Source organism: Rhinolophus sinicus, linkage group LG06 (assembly GCF_036562045.2).
Source record: "Rhinolophus sinicus isolate RSC01 linkage group LG06, ASM3656204v1, whole genome shotgun sequence".
Classification (NCBI taxonomy): domain Eukaryota; kingdom Metazoa; phylum Chordata; class Mammalia; order Chiroptera; family Rhinolophidae; genus Rhinolophus; species Rhinolophus sinicus.
In genome coordinates this window covers 135,640,983-135,668,512 of record NC_133756.1, presented here as the reverse complement: position 1 = coordinate 135,668,512, position 27,530 = coordinate 135,640,983, and the positions used below count along the sequence as shown (strand labels likewise).

Genomic DNA, 27,530 nt, shown 5'->3' with positions numbered 1-27,530 from the left:
AAAGCAACTAGCACAGTGGATGGCACAAAATAAGCACTCAGTAAATGTAATTTAGAAGTAATTATTACCACTAACTGAATGCATCTAAAGTGCCAGACATTCAGCTAATTGCTTTACATGCATTATCTTTTTAAACTTGAGGCACTATACAGGTTTTATCTAAGTTTTAAAATATCAATGCTGAATGTGTGACTCAAAGACCCAATTTTTGTTACACACAATAAGAAGCAAGTACTATGATATGATATTTTCAGAATATCTGTTTGTACCATTCAATGATAAATATTAAATAAATTATAACTTGAAATAATGAGACTGGTTTTCATGAGTGCTTTCTGGAAATTAGTATCTTTGCTTTAAATCAACATCATGTCATCAATTAAGTAACAGACTGAGGCATAAATCAGAGTGTATAATGGATGGCCATCTCCACTTGTACTTCACACCCTATAAATAAATGCTTTAAACTTCTTTGAATTACGAACGCTGGAAAATCGAATGAAAGATATGGATTAAAATCTGATAAAAAGATTTTCCCAGAAAATAAAATAGATACAAATGCATGCATTTACAATTTTGGGTATTCATAAATCCAAAACCCATCCATGGCTTTTGACTCCAGATAAGAGCCTCTTCTATGAAGTATATTTAATAACATTCTACAAGCATAGGATTGGCTCTGATGAAAACATTTCAAAACAGAAATGGATCATGGCAAATTCGGGAGCAGCCAGATACTGCTCTGTTCGACCCCATGACTTCGTTAATCTTTCAGAGTCTTGTGCCCATGCTCAAAGGTGCTATTAATCAATGACATATCAGTTGGAATCCAGCTCTCTTCTACTTCTCCTTCCCTCATTATTAAAAAAGTGTCTTTTAGAGGAAGACTTTAGGGGTATTTCAAATGGTAAGCTTTCAGTTTCTGGTTGGAAAGTAAACAGAAAGGGAGTTTGAACTTAGGGTTTCTTGTAACTTGTATTTCAATTTGGGGGCTTAATCTCTTTTAATTCTGGGGAAATGAAGACTAAAATGTGCTGCTGTTGCTGCAGGTGATTGATAGTATTTCATCACAAAATTGAATTGTTTCAGTAGCATGACTATTACCATCCAGCTTTCTGCCCCTGTTCAGTCTTAAGGAGGCTCGATCAAGGAAATGACCAAGAAAACTGTAGCAAAAAAGAGAAGTGGGTACTGCCTAACTCTTTCCTCTTAATCATCTTTAAATTAAAAGCTGATTTTATTTTTTTACTCATAATCAAGGACAATATATGTCACATATTACAAAGCTTCCATCAACTATGTGGTTGTTTTTTAAACAATAAATAACAGTGTAGGGAAAAGTCACGGAAATAAACATTTTCTTTGATCTTCACAGGACATACTGTCAGGATTCTTAATCGAAAAAAATAAGGAAGTAAACACAGAAGGATGTTTAGTGATCTAGCTCATTGTTATAGCTTACGTACATTTCTTTTAAGTCTACTGTATGGAAATGTAACATACCATAGACATAGAATACTGAAGACCAGCCAGTGTACTGTACAAGAATGCCAGCTAACGGCATTGCAATCACAGCTCCAGCATAGGAACCTAAAGCAGAAGGGAGAATGGGAGAGAGGTAGGTGAAATCAGTAAAAATTCTTGACTTTGTCTCATGTTCTTTGGTTGGCTAACACAAACACACACTATATATACATACTTGGAATACACACACAAATACAAAACACAAGCAGAGATAGAGGATTGAAGGAGACCACTAAGAATTAAAGACATTGAAATAGTGGCGAAAAACCTTTACTCATGTATACACACACACACACACACACACACACACACACACACACACCCCAGATGGTTTTACAGGTGAGCTTCACCAACTTCCAATTCTTATTCAAGTTGTTCCTAAAATTTACCCACCATACCTACACCAGCGCAGTACTCACCACAGAAGGAGGTGGTCGCCAATCTACTCCTCTCCAGAGGAGGGGCCCATTTGCTCCATATCCCATGACATGCTGGGTAGGTGACGCCCTGAGATTGGGGAAGATACGTATCACTATTTAGGATCCAGGGTCATTGGAAAATAAGCACATTCCCTTTTCTGATGCTGTTTCCTTAGAATGGGCACAAGGGGAAACTGCTACTCATGGGCCTTTGTTGATTCCCTGAATGTCCATTTAAAACTTTCAGCCCCAGACCAGGTGAAATGTGGCCCCTTTGTAGTGACCTGTTCAAATTCTCCCCACTCTTCAAGTCTTCCTTCTATCTCAATTTTCTTCGGATTAAGGCAAAAGGAAAGAGCTTATATTACTCAGTTCATCTGCAATTCTGAACAGTTCGAGATTTTGGAAGAACTTTTTGTAAGGCATTAAAATCAGTGATTCCAAATATAAGGAATCCATAAGAAGGAAGGTGAAGCTTACATCCTTGAAGCTCACACTTCCTAAGAGTATTATACAGATCTTAAGACCTTTGAAATAGAGTCAGCCCTCTGTATTCACAGGGTTTGCATCCACAGATTCAACCAACATCGAATGAAAATATTTGGGAGAAAGAAATGTTACGTTGTTGCTGATGTGTACTGTGTACTTTGGCCTATCATGGTTGTATCTGTGTTGAACACGTACAGACTTGGTTGTAATTTTTTCTTGTCATTATTCCCAAAATAATGCAGTATAACAACTATTTACATAGCATTTACATTGTATTAGGTATGATAAGCAATCTAGAGATGATTTAAAGTATACAGGAGGATGTGTGTGGGTTACATGCAATTATACCACTTTAATATAAGATAGTTGAGCACCCTCAGATTTTGGTATCTGAGGGGGGTCCTGGAACCAATACCCATTGGATACCAAGGAACAACAGTAATTATACTTTTTGTGTTATTTTTGATCCTACTGATTTTTCCTTCTTTTTGGAGATAGATTGTTTTCAGTGCCTTCATACATTATCTGATTTCCTATTCCCACTATACTCCATGGAAAGAGAAGGGACAACAGGTAGGGCAATCATAAGTTTATAAATGATATTCTTTCAAAGACAATGGGCTGATAGAGCAAAAGTAAATCATTAGAGTGAGATGCCCAAAGAATATATTCAATGAAATATTTTAATGAAATCTCAAATCATGATTCAAAGGCAATAGGGATGTGGTATAAAACTCCCAAAAGGTATTAATTCAGGGTTTCACCAGCCAACAAGACAGAGTCAAATATTTTTATTACAACCCATTGATAAAAGTGTCTGTTCTTTTTTTTTATTTTTCAGTCAAATAGGTACTAAACATTTATTTAATACTACTTAATTCCAGAGATGGGGAGGTAAGAAGTCACAACTGTAATTTAGCCTTATTTAAAGACACAATACCTGAGCATCTAACTTTTCCAATTTTTTTTTAACATGATGTAGACGCAACCTAATAAGACATATTTATTTATAGATCAAGGCAAAGATTGTCTGCTGGTCCTTAATAACATGCCAACCTTAAGATGATGTCATCCTGCAGTTCCATACCTCAACAAGTCCCTGCAATATCCTAACAAAGATGACACACCCATAATGCACTCTGGCTGCTGATGGGATTAGCATATTCAGGGTAGAGGTGAGAAGTATGGCAGCTCCAAAAACCCTGAAAAAGAAAGGGAGTTAATAGAGCTACATTTCTCAGGTCAAGTTAATTACAAGCAATTTTAAAGTAGACTTTTTTTTTTTAAAAGAATAAATATGTTCTGGACTTGATTAGCTAGCCATTGTAAATAGATACTTGGACTATCTTGAAAGTCTAGATTATTTGAAGCACAAGAAATAGAAGGATTCAATAAATCTGGTTATACTTACTTGTATTTATTTTCTTCATAAATGTAATTGCAAATTGTAAATATTTAATGAATCATTGTATATGTTTTTGGTCTGTATCTCAGTTTCCAATGTAAGCTGCTTAAGGGCAAGAGCTTGTTTTCAGATACACTGTTATAGCCCCAATACCTAGCACAGTGTCTGACACGGAGTAGATATTCACTAAAGAGTTTTTGAAAAAATGATAAATGGCTAAATGGAGTTGTGCCTTACATTATACAACTATTTTCAACTTCCCTATGCTATGTATATCTATAAAAATTTTATGAATGAAATCATATTTAAAATGTCCCAAGAAATCTCATGGTCAGATCCCACAGCATACGTTTTTTATAATCAAAATAAATATTACTTAAATTAATATAATTAATATACTTGTCTCAAGTTTTTCTTTTTCTTTTCTTTCTTTTTCCTTTTTTTTTTGTGTGTGTGGGGGATTGGTGAGGGGATTGTGTTTGAGGCACACCTCTAAGTGTGTACATATACATAATGATTCAAGAAAGAACTGCTAGAAATATGGTCCTAACATTTTTATCCATCTGCAAGTAAAAATTCCATTTCATCATTAAAAAATATTTTATACTGTTCATACAAAGCAAGAAAAACATCCCCCAAACTGGGTAACTCCAGAAATATATTCTTGCATGGAAGTTTTGGGACCCACTATCACTAATGAGCTTACCAGTGTGTTCTATGCAAGTTTTCTCAAGTTGAACATTAAGCCTTTAATTCAGTCAAAATTGGTTGCCTCATAGAAGCTCTCATTCTTCCAGGAGGCACATTTAAACGTAACCATGAAAGACTCAAGTTTCTGAAAGGGGGCTTGATCATTATTAACCTGCTACTAAAATTTGAGAACTGGCTTTACGAAGGGCTGAAGTGGATCAAATCTTTTTCTATGAATCACAGACTGGGTCAGATACTTTTGTTTACTTGACGCAGCCTAATATCTGTCTGTCTTCAGTGGCTTCTCTCCAGCAAGGTAGATAGTCACTGAGAAGGTACATGTTCTGTTCCATTCTTCCTCTGTGTTGTTTGCTGAATAGGGTATCTTTGGGTTTTTGACAAATAAGAATTGATTTATAAATGTTTGACACAAAATAGAAACTTTCTATTTCTAGAAATAATTACTCCTATGAAAATGCCACACACATTGTGACATTAAACTCCTGCCAAATGTGGATTTATTTTTCCTCAGAAAATAAATGCCAAAATCTCATAACCTGTCTTTGTAAACTAAGAATCCAAAATTGTTATAAAATTGATTTAAAACATATTTTAATGTTTGATTATTACTTTTAAGTTGAAATAATTTTCACCTCTCTTCAGACTGCAATCCAAACGTTCTTATGTGCAAATCCCAGAACACTGTAGAGGTTTCCTTTAGGGCTGAAAGGAAATAGGAGGGAGTATACGGGGCATGTTTCCTGGACCTAGTGGTAAATGGTACGTGTTGCCAAAGGCCAGTGAGGTAAACATGTCTTTCAACTATTCTGGGTGTTTGAATGTGGTGCTTGTGCAACAGAGAGAATGAAGGCAGAAAGGGGAAAATGACACAGGACTTTTGGTCACATGAGCAGGCTGTCTGGGGATTGGCAAACTTCTATTGACTATATCTTTCTGTAGATCCATTCCACTTTGCTTATTATCGTCGATGACAATGCGACTGACTGCTTAAGGCTTTAAGAATAGAGAAAACCAGAGCTACATAATGCTACAGGGTTTTTGAAAGTGTATATGAGTTATGCATCCATCCCATTGAGCCCTTAGGAAGAATTCTTTCAAACTGTCATCCATGAACCAGCTGCATCAGAATTCCCTGCAGTGCTTATTAAAAATGCAGATTTCTCACTCCAGACTTTTGACATCAGAATGTGCTGGGAGGGAAGCCTGGAAATTGTGCTTTAATAAGCAATCCAGGTGATCATTTTGCATGCTAAGGTTTGCAAAAAAAATAATACTATAAGGTTTTCATCCGTGTTTGTCTAATACGCGAGCCTTCTTTTCTAATAATTATTTTGAAGGCATGATGCGTGAAGTTCATTTTCTATGACTATAACTTGCAATCATCACTTTCTCTGCCCCATTTGAAGGGGTTTTAAATTCTGCTATCTCTAGATAAGCTGGAGAAAGATGCATTTAACCCATTCTTCACCTCGTTTTCTCAGCCTCCACACTGTTGATATTTCGGGTTAGATAATTCTTTCTTGCGTGATGCTCTCCTGTGCCCTGCATGATGTTTAGCAACATCCCTAGCCTCCAAGCACTAGATGCCAGTAGTAGCGTACCGTCTCAATTTGCGACACCAAAAATATCTCCAGCAATTGCAAAATGTCCCCTATGGATTCAGTAGAGGTGAACCAATTATGAACTATCTTTTGAGTGCCCACTATAGGCAGTTCTAAATGTAATCAGTGCTTATTCAACTTGCTAGATACCATGCTAACACTTCATATAAAATCCGCAACCACCTAACCCAATGACATTGCTACTCTTAACATACCCATTTTATAGACGAAGAAAGTAAGCCTGAGATAAGTGAAAGCACTTGCACAAGTTGTTAGCCAGTTCTAAGTAGAGGAGCCCTGTTTCCAAATCTAGTTGGATTCCAAAGCTTGTGGGTTTTGTCGCTAGGATTTATATCTGATTATGCACATACCACATCATTTGGCAATGTATTTCAGGATTCTAATTGTAAATTTTTCTTTTTTTCTTTTTTTAAATTAAAGTTTATTGGGGTGACAATTGTTAGTAAAGTTACATAGATTTCAGGTGTATAATTCTGTATTACATCATCTATATATCCCATTGTGTGTTCACCACCCAGAGTCAGTTCTCCTTCTATCACCATATATTTGATCCCCTTTACCCTCATCTACCACCCCCTTTCCCCCTTACCCTCTGGGAACCATAAACTATTGTCTGTGTCTATGAGTTTTTGTTTCTGATTTGTTTGTCTTGTTCTTTTGTTGTTTTTGGTTTATATACCACATATCAGTGAAATCACATGGTTCTCTGCTTTTTCTGTCTGACTTATTTCGTTCAGCATTATAATCTCAAGATCCATCCATGTTGTCACAAATGGTCCTATTTCATCTTTTCTTATGGCAGAATAGTATTCCATTGTGTATATATACCATAACTTCTTTATCCATTCATCTATCGAAGGACATTTTGGTTGTTTCCATGTCTTGGCCACCGTAAACAAAGCTGCAATGAACATTAAATAGTCTTCACAAAGCTACTTGAAATCACCCTACTACTCCTGGTAAAATGTTAATAGATCACTTACAATGTTTACCTTCTGCTCTTGTCCCAAATAGTGTTTCAAATTATATGATCTTATGACATTTGTAAATGCTTCCTACTTTTAAGTTTCTTAATTACTTAAACTATCCTTTTTTATTGTTTATGATGTAATGGTCATTGCATCATAACAATGCATTGACTTTTTTCTAACCATGTTTCCCCCAAAATAAGACCTAGCCGGACAATCAACCCTAATGCATCTTTTGGAGCAAAAATTAATATAAGACCTGGTCTTATTTTACTATAAGACCTGGTATAATATAATATAATATAATATAATAATATAATATAATATAATATAATATAATATAATATAATAAATATAACATAATATAATATAATATGATATAACACCAGGTCTTATATTAATTTTTGCTCCAAAAGATGCATTAGAGCTGATTGTCTGGCTAGGTCTTATTTTCAGGGAAATCGGGTACTTAAGAATAAAATCCATCAAACTTTCAGAACCTCATCTCCTTTTTAAATTTTATGTAATTGGTGTACAAATCAATATCCAACTACATGAAATTCTGATGATCAATATTCTCGCCCAATATGGGAAGCCTTTATACCTTTTCTTGCTGTACTACACACAGCAAAAACTGAAGCAGTCATTTCATTCAACATTCATTTATGCATTCACACTCCAGATCTTTGTGAGACTATATTTAGAGCAAGGTATTGTGCTAAGGAGAAAGGTGCTAAAATTTACAGAGCGCTTACTATACTTTCTCCACCTACATTAATTAATTTAATCCCCATGACAACCTTCTGAGTTACACTTTCTTCTCATTTTACACATATGAAAATGCACACAGAAAGTCTGTGCAGGAAAAAAGCAAGCAGTGGAGCTGAGATTTGAATCCAGGGCTCCCTAACATGAAAATCTGTGCTCTTTTTATCTAGGTGATGCTACTAGGCACTCAGAAAAGGCCAAGGATAGCCCTTGGTGTAGGTGGAGAGAGAAAGAGACAAACAGCCGAGAGACAATTTATGTCAAAGGCTGTAACAGGAGGACAAATGGAAAACCAAGGAGGAAGAAATTCATTCCAACTGGGGTGCGATTCATAAGGAAACTTTCAAGTTTGGCATTGGAAAATGAAGAAAAAAAAGAAAAAAGGAATTCCAAAAATAGAAAATGGATCAGCAAAGTTTCAAAGAATGGAAGAGATTACATGAGGGTAGTATTGAAAATGGCTGGACATAGTGGGACAGGTGATAGAAATAAGAACATCAAGAGTGAGATGATGAACAAGGATGGTGTTGGGGTGGGGGAGGGTTGAGGAAAAGTAGATAGGACCAGAGGAAAAGAGCAGAGTCCATAAGTCCATGACATCTTGGAAATGATGGAGTTTAGGGTCTTAGACTAATAGATGATTAGCTACTAAGGTGAAGTAAACGTGAAGCTTACAAGAATTTAAGGGAGAGGCATCTATGAGGCCAGGGTGACAGAAGGTGATCAGGATTCATGTAAGTTAAGGCAAGATGATGGCTTGCAGGGGAACAGGCGCCAAAGTCAATAATGGTGGTAGAGAAAAAGAAAGTGACATAAGTGTGATGCAGAAATTTTTATAGGACTCTAGCTGTGTCACTTGATAAAGATGTGACTGGAAGTTACTAACCTTATAGGCTTCTGATTAGCTGTCTATAAAAAGGGCTGTGTGTGTCATGATCAAAAGCATGGTTCCTAGGACCAGACTCCCCAGGTTCAAAGTTTATTTCTGTCACTGATTACTTGAGTTATCTTGAGCAGTTTATTTTACTATTTATGCTTCATTTCTCATCTGCAAAATGGAGATATTAATGGAATCTACAAGTTATTACAAGTAAAGCACCCAGAAGAATGTCTGGCACATCCTAAGCATTTAAGGGGTGTTAAGACTTGTACAATGATATTAATATATTATATTTCACAGGATTTCTGTGACACTAAATGACATAATGCACATATACACAAATCCATAAGTGTGAGTCTGTCAAGTAGAAATAATAATAGCCAATGGTTATTGAATTGTTAGTGTGTGCCAGTCCCTGCTGTAGATTCTTGTTTTAAACGAGCAATAGTAATATGAGAAAGCTACTACTGCTATCCTTATTTCATAGATAGAATAACCAAGTCTCGGTGAGCTTAAATAACTTGCTAAGGTCACATAGATACTAAGTGGAGAACTATTGTTTATATTTACTCTGTCTGGTTGTAGATCCTAGATACTCAACCACTATGCTCTACTAATACTTTAACATCAGCAGAACTAACACTAGTACTAGAACTAGTACTAACAGTGCCAGCTCTGGTAGATAAAGTCAAAACCATGAAAGACAAGAACATTATTGAAAGATAGATGGTCGCAGCTGTGGGGAGCAGAACAGACCTCTACCCCATCCCACCTACGTTTTAAAATAAGTAAATGTAGAAGGGTTCTGCCTTTCATGAACAAAGTCTAGGTTTCAAAACAAATGGAAAAAATCCTAGAACTGAGTATGGAAGAGAAGTTCCAGAAAATAAAATAGCGTAGTGATTTCCCAACTTTACGGTGATAATCATCCTAGCTGGCTTGTTCAAACACAGATTGCTGGGTCCCAGAGCTTCCGATTCAACAGGTTTGTGTGGGAACTGAGAATTTGCATTTCTAGCAAGTTCCCGGGTGATGCTGATGTTACTTTTCCTGATTTGAGAATCATGGGTTTAGCAGTACTGTGCTAGATACTCCTCCCCTTAGACATCACAAAAAGGGGCAGGGCTAGGGCAAGTCAGACCTAAAATGAAAAGACCTAAACATAGCTGCAATAAGGGGCTTACCTTTTATTAGAGAGGGGAGTGGTAAGGGTGGAATGGAATCACTTATGAAAAGGAATGATATCTTTTACAAAATACAAATCGTAATTAGATCATTTGAGCAAGACCCAAAATGAAATTTGCTGGCCTGGTTTTAATTGTCCTCCCTGACCAAATTGACAGAGCAGCTGCCGTATTTTTCTTAAGGACATACCAACAGCATGACAGAATATTAGTTAAGAATACACTGTATGAATTCAAATTCCAACTCTAGTTTCTCACTAGGTATGATGTTGAGCAAGTTGTTATCACTTAAATTCTCCAAGCTTCGATGTATACATCTGCAAATGGAGATAAGTTCTTATAGTTCAAAGTCATGAAGAAGATTAAATAAATCAATTATGAAAGGAGACAGTGTCTGGTTCATAGCAAATGGTTTATAAATACCAGCTATTATTACATAGACATTGCTTAACCTTCAATACAGTTTTCAGAGAACTGTTAGTCTTTGTCCTTTTCTTCCAGAATGTTTTTGCCCTGATTAAATAATGCTATTTCTGTGTCTGTGGAGTCAGAGTCATTCCACATCATCCTGAAATTCTAGCAGCTTAAGTTCATGAAAACATGTAGTGGGTATTCTAGCTCCCATTTTGAAATCATACAGAATTAATCAACATACATTAGCCTCTCAATCTGTGCTTCAATAGTTGATCTAAAATATCAAACAGGAAGCATTTTTTTTTTTTTCAAATTGACAGCCCTCTCTAAATCAATTACACCTGTCTTGGTATACCCTCACCCTTACCCCCAATACTTCTCTTACACAGAGACACACCTCTTTTCAGACTAATCTCTCATAGATATTTCTAAACCACCATAGAACACTTTTATAAGACTTAAACCAGGATATCACGTGCTTCTCCACACTCTAAGTTATTTGAGTCTCTTGGATAATATAGTCCAGGTCTTTATTTCACTTCTTCAAATGTCATGATGCTAAGCAGAAGGTTTTGTATATGTCACCCTCTTACACTTTTGTATAAATACTTTAAATAGAAGGCAATGATAACTTCCCTTCCTGACGTATAGGTAGGTGATAACAGATTTTTCTTCTTTGAAACTTCTTTAGCCTGATATTGTTTTCAATCAATTGACCATTTATTTGTTCTTCAGCTTCTGATGGGGAACAAACTGCCATTCTGGGTATCCTAAACAATCCTAGGAAGCTGAGTTACTTTCATAGAAAAACTGTAGAATGGCAGCTATGGTCTAGAATTTAGAGTACCCCTGTGGATAAATCCTCACTTGAGATAGTTGCTAAGTTCAAGTACATGGCTCAGTCTGGCCTCATCCTTAAGTCTTGCAGACAACACTCTCAAATCTCCTGAAACCAACTGCCATTACACTTTCTGTTCACCACAGTATCTTGATGAGCCTTTGAAACCACTGTCTCTGAAGCTCTACCCTCAAACTTAAATTAGGTTGCAATGTTTTAGAGGTGATATATTCTCTCCTTAAAGAATCTCATCATTTATCAATACTTAATGTAGTTGTGTATATTGTATTATGCTTGACAGTCATCATTTTTGTTTGGCCTGATGTTACAAAAACAAACAAACATGAGAATTGAATATATTTCTTTGTATCCCAACAGACAGAAGAAAATAGATTATATACCAAGGGATATTTAATATTCATGTGAGTTTTCTTATTCCTACCATCACTCTTAACTTTAACACATAATTGCATTTCACAGCAAAGCTGCACTGAAAATAATATCCACCATAATAGGTTTTTCAAGTCTATCCTCTTTCAAAAGACTTGTCTAAAAAGCAAAATCACGCAAATAAATAAATCTTCCGATTATTCCATAGCCATGCTCTTTCCTGTGGACATAGCCCAGCACTAAGTACTATAGTATTTTTTAAGAGTCTGTATAATAGATTTTCTTTAAGGACATGCACAGGAAACCTATACAAGAGGAGAAATTTGCTTAGTAAAGAAGGACATCATTTGAAGTCAGACACAATGGGGTTCATACTCCCCCTCTTCCTCTTACCAGCTATTGATCTTTGGGAAAATAACTGCTATTCTGTGTTCACTTTCCTCATCAATAAAGCAGGTGTAAGAATGTCTGCCTTATAGAGTCTCTATGAGGAAGAAAGATGGTATACATATAAAAATGTTTAGTGATACATATATTTATTATTCTATTCAATTCTAATTTCATCTGTCTCCTGAAATGGAGAAGTAAGGCAATTAGAAGATGATTCATAATTCATATCCTCCTCTTTCTTCTTCCCACCCCCAATACAAATGTACTATTTAGGGAGAGGTGGACATTTTATCCCTGAATGATCTACTTCACATTGATTAAAAAGCTCTTACATTCACTCACCCCTCTCCACTTTACATGGTGAGAGTATCTATTCTGTGTTTCCACTCCATTGAGGGGGCTTCCTATTTCCCCCCATTTTAATCTAACAGCTACATTTCTAGACTCTTTTTAACTACAGGAAAACAGAAGGCTGTCCTCTCCTCCATCATATAAATTAAGCAATCATGTTACTGCATGACTGCAGTAGGCCTAAAGAGAATACTTGTGCTGTTTATTTAGGTTCATTTTTACAATCCTTTTGTCTTCTAAAATTCCACTGTTGATTTTTTTCAGGTTCATTTTCAATGTTTGTCCATAGGCTAAATGTTAAATTATATGACATGTCAAATAATTATGTATTTGAGAATGTTTTAATAAATTGGTGACTATAGAAAATTGATGCTCTATTCAATACAATTAAACAATTACATATTTGTAAAATTAATCTGACTTCTGATTTATATTCTGGGTTTCAGTTTTGTTTTGGGGTTTTGCTTCATAATCCATTTAAATTTCAACAACTCACTTAAAGTCTAATATCCTTTTTTCCAAGTAAAGGTAAGTAATATATGGGAAAATAAAGAAAGACATTTTACATAAAAAAATATTTTCTAGAAATAAATTTCCCCAAATAAATATTTGCCCATTTTTATTTTTTGAACTGTAAATCTCAATTCTCTATAATATCAATCAGTATTTATATCAGTATATTTATATTCATATCAGTCAGAAATGAGTCATCTATAATTGGGCTGAGAAAAAACAACAAAGAAATGTGCAAACTAAATGTGAAAAATCTTAACTTTTCTATGACTGAAGAACAGGATTGGAAATTGATGCATGCTTTCAATTTCTCAAAGAACATCACTGTAATTTCTGTGAAATTAGGGCCATTTGATAATTAAGATTGTTTTTAAAAATGATAAACCACTTGAAAGCTACTTAAAATTATTGTTTTCCTTATGATTTCCTCTGCAGCAAATGACATATTAAAATAAATTCAATTTCCTTATTTTCAAGTTAAAACCTAATTTCTACTTGTTTTTTCTCTGCATATGGTACACATATACACACATGTACACATGTCTTTCCTTTCTTTTGTCTTACAGTGTAAAATGATTATATTTTCTTACGTACAATCACTTTTAAAACACTGGTCTGTGTGTGGGTGGGTGCGGGGCTGCAGAAGGCCCTATATTAATACAGATTGCCAAAATTGAGAGGCATATAGTATCCCTGATACAGAAATGTTTGGAAAAGCAAATGCTGCTGTTGAAAACCTGTCCTACACCCTGCTTGATAATTAACGTTCAGCGTGGCCCAGCATGAGTTGGCTGTGAAATCCCCAATCACATACATATTTTTTTTCTTTGACCACAACCACAAGCGTCCTCATATATCAACCCCACTCCACAAGGATTTGCCCAGAAGAGGTGGCAGAAACACTGGTGACTTGTCATATCTACAGCTTATATCCATTTTCCCTAAATCAATCAATCAATTTCCATTTGGGCAGTACCTTGTCACTTAACAGGGAACTACTGTTCCTCACCCCAGGTGTGGCACTAATCCTCTCCTAGAGGGTCTGCAGGAATAGACTGATTCAGGCTGTTTAATCTATTTAATCTAATCAAATCAGTGCTCTGGCACCTCCCTTTGTCACATCTGATGCCCCTACTCACATATTAAAAAAGGAATACACAAGCACAAGCCAGCCCGCTGGGTCCCTTGGTACATCATTAAGTTGTAAAAATGACTTCATCACTCATGACAAAGAAATTAGACAGCCCCAACAGTGGCATATGGCAGGGAGAAAATCATTCTACCAGCTGCTCACCTGACTCCTCCCTCTAAATCATGCCCCTCCCCTCCAGAGGCTGCCTCTGCACTGCGGTAGTGGGATGTGGCAGCCACCGGGGAAGCCAGAGCTAAGCTAGAAAGGGGTGAGAGGAGAGAGACTGGAAAGAGAGAGGTGCTGAGAAAAAAGCTCATGTCAGCAAACCACGTGCAAGCCCTTTAGGGACCCGTCCCACTCTTGATCCATCTATTCATCTTGTGGAAAGGGTATTTTCTTTTGTCAGACAGAAAAAGGCCTCATCTGCATTGCCCTAGATATCTAACCTATAGGGCCCACAATGGGAAGGCAGCTAGATGTTTGATAGGCAGCTAGATGAGTGAGATAGAAATCGTCACCTCTGGCCCTGAAAGACTAGATGACTATAAACTGTTTTTCCACCGTAGCAAGATGGTGGTCCCTTGCAGCGGGCTTTATGTTCACAGTCTGAATTACTGTCTCACACAAAAGGAATGTGTGAATGTTTCTCAGTACAAGAGTTAAGAAACCTTAGATTACAATGGATGTTGCAATAGACAGTACGCAAGTAGAGAGGAAAAAAATAAATATGATAGATGGTAGATAGATAGATAGATAGATAGATAGATAGATAGATAGATAGATACAGATAAATAGACAGTTAGGTTGTGTGTGTGTGTGTGTGTGTGTGTGTGTGTGTGTGTGTTTGATGATGAGACTTAAGATGTCATTTCTGATAAATGCTTATTCTACTAAATAAAGCACATATTTATTGTTTAATTCTGTGGCAAAAAAACAATCATGCCAGTAAAATCATTTCTTTCTGGGCTTAAAATATGAAGGTGTTATATTTAAAATATCTTTGTTCCTTTCTTTCTGAAAATCATTCTCACAAGAGGATTTTTCATAATCAGGCTAGCCAGAATATTTACCTAAAGTATATCAAATTTCATTTTCATAAATGCACATTAGTAAAGCTTTAAAATCCATACATTTAAATCTGTTCATTTTTAAATATAAATTACTCTCTTTTCTATCAGTAGTATGAACTGAATTGTATCATTTGGAATCCCAAGGAAGAACCCTTCTTCATTGCAGACAAAAGGTCTGAACTACTCCTAGTCATGTTCAAACCTCTGCAATTTTCTAGGAGCCCAAATTTCCAAAGGGGCTGGGTAAGAGGAAAAGTTCTAAATACCATGTTTTCTTCTACAGATAATCATACTATCTGTTTAAGTCATTATCAGGTTTGGATACTGCCTTTTGCAGAGAAAAGAACAGAATCACTCATGTTGTGGCCAAATAGTTTGGGAGCCAGTATACACACAAAAATACAGCATGTTTCTCCTGCCACAAAAATCTAAGGATCTCTTGAGACTGCTAAAGGCTTCTCTCTCTAATTCATGGATTTTTGTCCAGGATTTGGAGCATGATAGATTGTAGGCACTCATTCAGAGAGCAGATGGCTCAGTCTGCTGCTGAACGTGAACTCTGCAATGAAGCATATATCAGGCAGAGATGTCAAATTTCAAAGTGGATGTAGCCTGTGGCCATGTCCTACTGGACACTTGAATTTTAGTCACAATCTCTTGTGACCTTGGGCAAGTCACCACCTCCCTGATTCTCTATTTCCTTTCCTGTTTTGTAAAATGAGAGGATTGGATTAGATGAGCCCTGTCCAGCTCTAATGTGGGTTCTTTCTAGTATAGAAAGTGCACTCTATGCTACAGACACATGCAATCCTCATTCAAATAAAGAACTATTTTTTCTTTAGCAAAAGTCAAGTTTGAAACCAAAGAAATACATGAAAAGACAAAATGTTGCACAAGGAACTAGATCCTCTTTGATTTAGTGCTTTGATTTAGGGCAGGGAAAAAGAAACTAATTTTCCACAGAGGAATTCAACCTCAAGCTTGCATGCACTCTCTATACTCTTGGCTAAAAAATATTTTAAAGACAGCTCTTTAAAAGCCTTCAAATGAGATTTATGACATTTCCAGTGAACAACAATATTAATTGTGCATAATGTGTAAGATGAAATAATTTTAAAAGTAGAAATCTGACATGTGAAAAGAGGCATTTTTTAATAATAAAAATAATCCTTTTTCACTACTCATACTTAAGGCAAATTTAAACACAAGTAATGTTAATGGTCATGGGGAATATTTTTATTTTAACTTTTTTTCTGAATTTAAGATTTTATTAATAATGAATGACAACAGCAAGCAATTATTGAGTGCCAGATACTTTCTAACAGATCCTCTTCTTTAGATGTCATGATAACCATATCAGGTAGGTACTTTGATTAGTCCCCTTTTACAGAAATATAAACTGAGGCTCAGAGAGGTTAAATAATATTTAATGTGATTCAGTTTTTAAATAGCACATTCAAGCATCTGAACCCATATAGTTTTGCTTTAGAACCCACATCTTAACCACTATACCATACTGCCTTTTTTTTAAAAGCCCCAAATCCTTCGTTGTGGTGTTCATTTTATTTATTCAACAAGTATCTATCATGGGCCAGGAACCCTCTGAGATGCTAGGCATATAGCAGTAAAAATAACATGGACAAAACTCCTTCTTTTGTCATGGAGCTTACATTTTATTGGAGAAAGGCAGACCTTAAACAAAGAAAAATCAGTAAACTATTGGTACGAGAGCTGGCAATAAGTGCTATGTCAAAAAATTAAAGCTGGGTTGAGAAATCAGAAGGACAAGGGAATAGGGAACATTTTTAAATAAGGTTTAATATTACCACCTAGACAAAGGCAAGGGCAGTCTTTGTGTATATAATATTATCCATTAAAAACATAGTGTCCACCAAATTTCTTTGGTAAATCTAACCTTCTTTGGTTATGCCCACTGCAAAACTTCTGTTGTTTCTCCCATTAAATACTTGTCCAGGTTCCTCAACACTCTCTACATGCAAGTTAAAAATAGTCCTTAGCAATTACACATTTGTAAATATCTGGACTACTGAAAAACCCATAACCTATACTATTTAAAGACAAAATTAATTTGTCCCCAACACCTTTTAATCAGTATGTTCAATATGTTCTCATCTGAAAACATTACAGATTTTGCGAGGAGTCCTTTGACTCCCCACTCTAAGGCCCTCCATGGAGGTGAGTAATTCTCCTACCCAGGATGGTGCAATAGCCTGTTAAGGAAAGACAAAGGAAAAAATAATACAAGAGCTCCCCTCTGGATCTGTGTTTCCTCTCCCTAGGACTCCCTCAGCTCCTCCTCTCAATGAGCTGGAAAACAAGAATCTTATCATTTGACCAGAAAAAGAACCAGAACTCTGTATTCTGACCAAATGTGGGGCTGATTTTGCTTAATCCATAATATGGAGACTCCAAATCCTTGCTGTTTGTTTTTCACTGAGACATTTGCCAGGAAGTGTAACCAGGAACCCTTCTCTCTTGAGGAGCTGTCTCCACCACCTCAGTGCCTCTGCTCCAGTTCCACCCATAACAGTGATGGCAAACTTTCCAAAGGGCACTTCTTTCATACCTAGAGGGAAAGGACTCTGTCCCCAGGATGCCACCAGAAAGAAACCTTGTTCTATTATTAAATGATCTATATGGAGAAGCTTATTGGAATGGGCATACAATACTGTAGGTGGAAAACTGGTCTTTCTGTGTTGTTTTTACTGTTTTTGAAAAATAATCATAATAGAAAAATACATATCTTTTAAACCAATTCTAAAAAATCTCTCAGATTTTGTGTTTTAAAAAAGGCTTCTAAGATAAAATTCTATGTAGTATATATAGGACCAACTGGAAATACATCAATGTGTTAATAACAGGCTCTCTAGGTGACTTTTTATGATTTTTATTATCTTTTTTATATGTTGTATTTAGTATTAATACTTTTATAACCAAAAAAGGGAATGTTACATATTTTAAAAACCTCCTTTCACAGGAGGCTTCAACTGTGTGTAATGTTTTGTTCTATTTTAAAAATGAAGCAAATATGTTAAAATTCTAAGATGTAATAAGGAAGTTAGTTTATAATCTTCTGTCTGTTCATAATATTTTACAATGAATTTTAACTTAATTTTCTCAGTCCAGTAGAACACAAAACACTATATGTAAAAATATTAAGTTTCTCTCCTTTGAGTACTCATTTAAAAGTAAGGTGAATTCAGATCCAAGTAAAAATTCTAAAATTCAAAAATTTTTCTTGAGGAAAATCTACCAAAAAAGTTAGAACCTGAGTCAGCATCAGTGATTTCTTTACTAAACATGACAAATTATAACAATGATATTGTTTTTTGTTTTGTTTTTTAAAGCAGGAAAACCTCCCAGTGTTACAACCAGGGAAAGCTGGGGCATCCCTGGTGTTTTTTTTCCTGGCAGGAAAATGTTAGCATTTTAACATTTGGCAAGCTGAAGGTTTGACTCTGAGAAAATCTTCCAGGCACAGCCATTATATTTTCAGTTCACATTACACTGAGTTTCATGTATCATTTTGGGTTTTGGTGAATTGTTGGATATTTTCCCCCTGAAATGAAAATAGTTCATATATGTATGTTTGTAGTTTCTTTCTGGGGAAGTTTATTTTGTTTCAGAAAATATTTTTTAGGAAACAAAAATGACCCAAGACACTATGCATTAGGGATATGAAAGCCAAAAATGTAACATGTTCATTACTAGTAATATTTAAGGGAATACTTCCTTTAGATTTTTCTGCCTGCTACCTTTTTTTGTTCTTTGATTTATCCCATCCATAAAATTGGGTGATCTAACAATTAATGATTTTCATTTTAAACTGATTCCTTTTTTAAAAGAATATTTTGTCTCCTGTTGGGTCTGAGTGTTAACCATCCTTACTGTCAAGGTAAAGATGATATTCACAGGACACTATTTCTAATCTATTGCACTCCTCTTGACGTTTTGAGGGACAGTCCAAAAATCCTCACCCTAGAATCATGAAGTCTAAGCTAAATTTCCAAAAATTCCTTCTTTGGCCTTGGAGGGGACTGAGAAATACTGGATAGGAGAACACCTCTGGTGAATGGGATTGTAGGTGACAAAAACAAAAAACGAAACAAAACAGGAAGCCTAAGAGATTTCACTGAGATGGAGAGACCAGTTTTACAAAAGCAGAGAAGAGATCAAGACTAGAGAGGTGCCCAGTTCTAGATTACTTCCCACCTTTTGGGGGATGGAGAGGGGTGAGGCCTTAGGTACAAGGTCTGAAGGAAAACCGGAAGTCTTTATTTGCAGTCTCTAAGCGGCAATACCTGGAAGGGCGAGGGCATGTGTTCTTGCTCAGCATAAACAATTCAGATCTAAGGAGCATTTAGTTTTGTTTATCGTAATACACAGTGAAGCAAATGAAGCGGCCTCTCACCCTCTGAAGGCCAGGCTGTACTCCTTGATCCCCCCACCCCATCAGTCCTTTTGCCCAAAATTTGGGGCTGCCTCTGCAAGTTGGCGCTGGGGGCACTCCTTGGGGCTGGCGCTAGGACCTCGGCTTGCAGCCACCAGCGCAGCAAGGTTGGAGGCCACTGGGCGCAGCTGAGCGCCTTCCCCACCCCCCGCCCCTACTCAGCCGAGCTCATTAACAGGTGGAATCGCGCCCCGGGTGCCTAAAATCCCGCCTGCCTCCATAGAAACAAATCCTTCAGCCCCAGAGCACCATCTGGGCCGGCTGCCGGGAGCTCTGCGACGCACGGTGCCGGGAGGTCAGCGCCGCAAGGAGCTGGGGCACCCGCGGGACCCGCAGGGGAGAGCGCAGCACGTGACGCCCCCTTTGTGCACCAGCCTTCCTGCCCGGCCCTCTCTTCGCCAGGCTTCAGTTCCTTCTAGGCCTTAAGGCACGTCGACTATTTTGCGAAGGGCCGGCTCGCCCAGAGCAGAGAGGAAGCTACAAAGTGCGCCCGCCCGGGAGAGCCCGAATGCTTTTTGGGGGCCTTATTCAAGAAGGAAGCACCAACAGTTCCTGCTTCTACACTGGGTGCGCGGGCCCTCGCCCAGGAGTTTCGAATCCCCGCGAGGCTGTCGTCCCTGCCCCCCCCACCCCCCCAGCCTCTGCTAGCCCTTCTGAGTGTACAAGCTCCACCACCCTAAGCCCGGCCCCGCGAATTACCTGTTGGCTGCCAGCCGAGACGCGATGTAGCCACCCGGAATCTGGGTGATGATGTAGCCCCAAAAGAAAGAACCGTGGATCATCCCCACGGTTTCCGGGTCCCAGTTGAATTTGGCTTTCTAGGGAGTAGGGAGAAAAATAATTTAAAAAACTTTAAAAAATGGGGTGGAGGGGAGAGAGTAGAATAAGTGCCTGGGCTGAAGATTCACCTTCAGTGGTTCTTGGGCCAGAGAACCCTCAACCCCCGGGGTGCTCCCTGCATTCCGGGGTGGAGGTGGCTTAATTTTCGTTTCCTAACAAAACTGAATCTAGACTTATAGAGAAGAAACGCCTCTTTGACCTAATAATCGTGCTCATTTGAAATGTAGTGTGATTAGTTGCAAAGCTGGGAGTCCTGGCTTTGCTCTCGGAAAACGTTAGGCGGGTCGGATCACCTCACCTCGATGAATGAGGATTCCTCGGGGCTCTCGTTTGGAAAATTAAGACTCTCTGGGAAGGGATTCCGTTAGCCAGCTGGGGATAGAGACCCCTGGCGGGGTGCGTTAGCCGACTCCATTCAGTGCGGACCGTGGTGGAATCTCTTGGAGAATGGAATCCCTACCGGGGAAATTCTGGGGAAGGAAGGTGGTGAGGTTGGGATAGAAGATACGGAGTTGGAGGAGCTGGGGGAAGGATGGTCCCAGAAAAATGGAGATGACCGGGGGCCGGAATGACTTGGCGTAGTCCAGGAAATTTGGGGAGTCAATGGAGAGAGAGGTGTTGCTTTGGGGGTGGTCCTAAAAGCCGGAGAGGGGTGTGTTTGCAGGGCCCGGCGGGGGCAGCAGAACCAGGTGCACCTTAAAGTAAACTAGGGCGAAATAGCTGCATGAGAAGGGGAGAGAGCGCTTATTCAGCCTGGGGAATTGGGGCCCCCTTTTCTCCCTCTGAGTAAAATTTTGAAAACAAACGCACTTTGCAGGGTGTCCCGGAATCCCCGAGGCGGGTCGGCGGCTCACTGCTTCCATGCACACAGTGTGTCAGCAGTTACTCCCTCCCAACCCTCCCTCTGCCTGGCTTATGGTCACTCAGATCCCTGAACAGAAAGTAGGGACCCAAGGGTTTTTGTGACTTTGGCGTTGACCTTTCTCTCCCTAGGGGTCACCCACCACACAGGCAGTAAGATTAGGGGACTGGATTCCGGAGACCCCCACGTGCGCCTGCGCTGCGGCACGTCTTCCCCTTCAGCCCGGTGCAGGGATCCGAAAGGCCCCTTATAGGCGCACAATTGATTTGATTTGTTTCTCGGTTTTGTTTCATTTTGACTGAGAATATTTGGTGAGAATTGGAAGAAGTCGGGGAAATTATAACTCAGATGCCGCTCCGTTCCTCGGAGTAAAAGGAAAAATATTTCCATTTGATTTAGCGGACATTACTAAGCACCACCTTCTTGTATGAAGTCACTCTTCTCAAAAATCTACTGCGCTAGATACTGTTTTCCCCTTTGCGGGTGAGAGGCCCAGCGGGCAGAAGCGACTTGCTTCAGGAGCAAGACGGGAGGTGATAATCCTAGAAGGGTTCATTCTAGAAGGGCAGGGCTAGAAGGGAGCTGAGGGAGCATCCAGGCCTTTCGCATTCAGTTGGGGTGGGAGTGAGGGCGTGGGAAACCGGGCTCCAACAGGTGACACGGCTTTGCGCAACCGTACAACCAGCGGTTGCCCACCTCTTTGATGACCTTGCCCCCGCGGTGGATGGTGCTGTTGTTGACCATGTCCACGATGGCCACGCCCAGGTTGCAGCGGATGCCGAAGGAGATGCAGAAGCCCAGGCCGCTCATGATGGCAATGATGTAGCGACGTGGCAGACCGAAGCACGTGCAGTCACACAGGGGCGCCTTTTTCTCAGGCACCTCCAGGGGTTTCCCATCCTCCGTCAGCTCAATGGTCTCCCCGGCCTCTTGCTTCTTCTCTAGCACCCTGCGCGGCAGAGCGGGGTAGAGGCAAGGAAGCCTCGGGTTAGGAACCCCAGACGCCGGACGGTTCCCAATTCTCAGGGCCCATCAGAGCCGGGGGGAGGGGCGCTGACTCGCTCCTCCTCCCTGGGGGGTGAGGGTGCTAGGAAGACCTTAGGCTTTAGGACCTCCCGGGCTCTCCACCCTCTGCGAGTCCCCTTCCCGGCGTCAGCATCCCTTCAACTTTAATACCTCCTGGCCTCTGGCATCCAATCCCCATTCCCTCCAGATCCTCCCGCCGTGACTTCATTCACATACACAGGCCGCTTGGGCCTAACTCTCTTGCGGGGTCTGCAGTTTATGAGGGTTACCCCAAAAGCGCCTACTCAGAACCTGTGGCGACGCCTCACACCCGCAGTGCTTTGCCCCAGCGACAGGAGGCTTATCCAACCACCCAGCCTCCTGCGGGCCTCTCTGCTGCTGCCCAGCCCAGCCACAGCCCTGCACCCCCTTCCTTTCCAATCAAGTTGCAGCTTTCTGGGGTGAGGATGCCTCGATCCCGGCCCCCCAGCTGAGCCCGGGGCCCTCGGGACTAAGGCCTCTCCTTTCACCGCAGTGCCCACGCGGAGAAGGTCTGTGAATGCTCTCTGGGAGTGCCACGCGCTCTACTGCCCCTTCCTCCAGCCAATTCAACGTTTACTCTCCGGTTACACATCTTACTTTTCTCCCCTCCTTTTACTCGAGTTTGAAACAAAGGCCTCCGCAACATATGGCCGACACCTAAGCTTCCTAGTGCCATAACATGAATAATTAATTATTCACAACCTTGCGTCATTACTATCTCGGATACAAACCCCGAAAAAATGTCACGGGCCTGTTTCCAAAGACTTAAAATACGACTCCCAGATACGCAAATGCGCCCCCAAATCAACTCTTGTAAGATATTCCACACCAAGGTAGAAGGTCTCATATTTAGTTTTTGTTTTGTGTTGTTTTAATTTTCACAGTATTTCACAAGATTTCACCCGTCTGATTCAATTCCGTTTAAGCTTTCGTCCTTGGGGGAAGGGGGAAGGGGAAAGCGGAGTGATGGAACGGTTTTACTAAAATCTGATAATGTTCTTCTAGTCCACAATTTATCTGTGAAATTTCTATTTGAAAAAGAAAAAAAAAAAAAGACGCCTGTGAACGGTAACATCACCGTGGACCCTTGAGATGGATACTTTTAATATTTAAACAAAGCAACTCTCCGTTTACAATTTTCAGATGTTTTCCAATCCACCATATAATTAATTTTTATGTGTGCCCTTTACATGATGTATCCACACACAATTTTTTTCATACACACGGGTAAAGCAAATGAAATTTTTACATACATTCCAAGAATGCACAGTTTGGGAGATGGCTGTCAAGCTATTTAAAGCTACAAGAAAAAAAAAAAAGTCAGACTTCTCAATTCTACAAAACACCACCTGGGAATAAATAGGTCATAAAGATATTTGCTGCCACGTTCATGCTTATTTCTAAAGTCCAATCCCAATTGTAGAACACAGGACAATTCTGGGAAAGAAAATTTCACCTAATGAGATTTATTATTATCTTTTTTACATTGGCTTCATATGCTCATATATGCAAAGTTGAACTCTGCACCTGAACTCCCCACCTGATGGCAGTCGGGAGGGGAAAGCACAACCCTTTCCAGGGCAACTGCGGGACTGCAGGGCCCTTGCGGTATCTACTGCCGCATAGGTGCATGATCAAGCCCATCGGAAGCCCACCAGAACCGAAGAGATTTTGAAAATTGGGAGGCACGTTGGTCATTTCCTTTACATTTCCATAGGCTTCAATTTCCCAATTGTGAAAATTAGCGCTCTCTTGGAATCAACTATCCTTTTGTGTCTGCCCTCTCTTCTTGATTTTGCTCATATTATTAAGAAACAGTGCATTCAGATACTATTCTTGAAAGGATTTAAAGTTGTGAAATTTACAGCCTAATTAGTACAATGACTACAGGGAGGATAAAAAAATTTTTTAAAAAATAATTCCCAGTACTTTCAAAGTCATTTTGCTGGTTATTATTATGGCTTTTCTTATAAGTACTGTGACATTTCCCATGCAAGAAATAGACTTCGAGGAGAGGTCGAATAATGAAAAATACATATACATTGTTTTAGGTTTAGAGAGAAGAATCACTTCAGCTATCAATTATTGATACATTTTGACTTTTCCTTCTGTACGGAAGGATGATTGCACTGGGGATTCACTTCTCAAGTGGTTCTGAAGCTAAGATCTAAATTTCTTTTTGCCATTACTCTTTGGGATTTCTTTGTTAATTTTTAAAAAGGTGTTTTTTTGTCTGCATCAAAGGAATTTAATTTGGTGTCACTATAAGAACCAAAAGAAAGGTTCTTTGAACAGATACTTGTTGTTTTTCAATTGTAAAGAGGATAAATTCTGGAAAGGAAAGGATGAGAATCTGCAGGTAGGGGGAAAAAATCACACATATGCACACACACACACACACACACACACACACACACACACAGCAGACAGGTTCATTTAGTGCAACATTCTTGAATAAATAAGCAGGTTTCCAGAGCAGCCCCACTCCAGCAGTAAAAAAGACTTTCCGATCATATTACAATCTCTCTAAGCAACCAGGGTTTACGGAAATAGCCCTGCAGATTTTTTTCATGCTGAGCCCCAGGCAAACATGGGTTTGGTTTCTCTTACCTGTAGATCTGGCCGAGGGATTTTCCAGCAAAATTCTTTAGCCCTTCTTTTCCTGGGGTCACAATCCTTTGTTTTACCGACTCCATTCTTGCAAAGACTAGTGTCGGGCTCTTGCCAGATTTAAATAGTGGTCGCTATAACAGGCGAGAGTTGCGCATATTGTCTTAACCCCTTAAGGTAGTTGTGGGCTTTTTCTCCTCAGCAGAACGGTATTGGTGTGCCTCCAGCAAGAGTGCGAGTGAGAGATGGGAGGGAGAGTGAGAAGGAGAATACAACAGAATAGCTGCATGCAACCCACGGGTTTCCTAATAGGAGAGTTGGTAGACACAATCAGAAAGTGTCATTGGAAGGGGAGGATCCGGTGGCAAAGGGCACACGCAGTGCCATGGTATTTGGGCGGGTGCCGATGAGTCCTAGTCCTGGAAGTCAGCCCACTGAAAAACAATTTTAATTTCCAGTGTCGAAAGCCTTATTGCTATCAAGTCTTGTGGCTTTTAAATGGAAGGGTGGAAATAGCACAGAATCCTGTGTAAGGACAAAGTCAAAAGAATAGTACTTTTTAAAAAATGGTGTATGTGCTGTAAGGAGCACAGCACTACCAAAACTCATGGGAGCATTTTAGGTCTCAGGTGAGCAATGTTGCCATTAGTTTTTCTCTCCTTGCCTATGGTCTCCTCCCATCACGCCGGCGCAACTCTGCTCTGCGGTAGAGTCGAATTAAGATGGAGAAAGCTTGCTGCTCTTTGAGGACGTGAGTAAATAACACAGTTCTGATTTGGGCAGCGTCAGGGAAGATTTTTTTCAGCACGGCTGACAGCGCCCATCTGGGAGCGTCTGGGCAGAATGGTTCAGCACCACGGACAGAGTAAGTTTCAGAAAAAGAGGAAGCTTCTTTTGGCTGACCAGATTGCCAACTTTCTAGGGGAGCCTGGCGGATCGCCCTGACCAACGACCATTCTGGGGATCTTCAGAAATGGATGCTATGGAGACTAAGTGGGAAGATGTCATCATTGCCAGAGTTTGCAGAGAGAATTGTGCATTTGGCTCTGTGAGGAAGGAAGACTTTATTAAAAATTGACAAGTTACTTCTAGTCTCTCCTATGTTTTGCCCAGCACGCTGACATCAAATCTGACGGTGTTGCAGGGAAGGAAGATTACAACATATTTGACTTATGTTTGTGGTATTCTGGGGCACCCGGGCTCCCTTGGATATAAAATATATGTACACAAAATGCATAATTATATTGTCCATGTGTTTTGTTTTAGCCTTAATAAAAAAGAAAGGAAGGAAGGAAGGAAGGAAGGAAGGAAGGAAGGAAGGAAGGAAGGAAGGAAGGAAGAGGGGTGATGGAGAGAGAGAGAGGAGAGAAAGGGAAAGGAGAGAGAGAAAGAAAAGAATAACTGTAACCTCAGTATCCGTGGTTAAATAAAAGACAGGCAGTTTAATATATATTCCTCAGAATGTTATGATTCTTCACTAAACTAATTCAAAGCTCACTACTGAAATATCAATATGCTGATGAAATTAGTGGCTATATATTTTGCTTGTCAATAAATAATGATTGATGATATCTTCAAGATTGATTTTAAATTACTTATATTCCTTTAAAATGTGACGTTTTTCTTTGTACCATATTCTCCTAAGGCAGAACTATAGCGAGACATTCATGTATGACTTTTGTGTTCAATATATAGGTATACATCAATGAATGTATTTCATTAAGCAAAGCAATAAAACTATGCTAGCTTAATGTTAACTATTAATGCATTTTACACGAATCACAAATATCTTAGATGCAATTCAAGCAAATGATTACAAAACAGATTGCCCTTGAACCACATTCTCAAGGTTGAAATCCTTGGATTTCATTTAAACCAACAGGGAGAGTAGATTTTTTTTTCTAGGGTCCCCGAACCAAATCTTAGTAGTGTGGATCTAAAGGCAGAACCATGTAAGAATGTTCCATGAATAGGCCAAATAATACAATGGATATGTGTACACAGAATGGATAGCTTTAAAACATTATCAAAGGTAGCTAAAACTATCTGCTATTATTAAATTTGATAGTTGTCACATTATATTTCATTATGAGTTGTCATAAAAAAGAATACTAAAGGCATCTCTCTTATATTGACAAATATGTTATATATATATATATATATATGATACATATAATACCATATATGGATATATAGGTACATATATATATATACATATATCTATTTTATAAAACACTAAACCAGATTTTTTAAAAACTCTGGAATGCTTCAAAATAATATAAATCCCCAAAGGTGATCAAGCATGAGGACAGAAAAAAACAAAACAAAACAAAACCAGACAAAACAAAACAAAACATGGAATTACCTCCTTCCAAACAATGCTTCAAGAGAGTCAGGATATGGCTCATGTAGGTGTTTTTCAAAATATCTATGTTTTTAAAAAATCTTTAGTGACCAAATTCATTAAATGTATTTCATTTTGGCTATCCATAATTTTGAAATTCTTGAAAGTTATGCAAAAAAAAAAAAGAAAAAAAAAAGAAGTTAAATATCTTTGAAGCTGGTATAGTGATATAAAAATGTTTCTCCTAAGCACTTATGCTAAGGTCTCACCTCAAATGTCAAGTTCTAA

The 27,530-nt window shown here is 38.9% G+C and overlaps 1 protein-coding gene across 1 annotated transcript in view; it reads right to left on the bottom strand.

The window, feature by feature from the left end:
• The window catches only part of SLC17A6 (solute carrier family 17 member 6), a 37,484-nt gene extending 11,888 nt beyond the window's left edge, over positions 1-25,596 (bottom strand). The window contains exons 1-6 of the mRNA XM_019742622.2: positions 24,899-25,596; positions 21,938-22,190; positions 20,239-20,357; positions 3,520-3,634; positions 1,944-2,031; positions 1,504-1,590 (exon numbers count right to left, since the gene is read on the bottom strand). Coding sequence (XP_019598181.1) covers positions 1,504-1,590; positions 1,944-2,031; positions 3,520-3,634; positions 20,239-20,357; positions 21,938-22,190; positions 24,899-24,984 — 748 coding nt within the window. The 5' untranslated portion in view covers positions 24,985-25,596. The remainder of the gene's footprint in view (positions 1-1,503; positions 1,591-1,943; positions 2,032-3,519; positions 3,635-20,238; positions 20,358-21,937; positions 22,191-24,898) is intronic.
• Between the last annotated feature and the right edge of the window lie 1,934 nt (positions 25,597-27,530).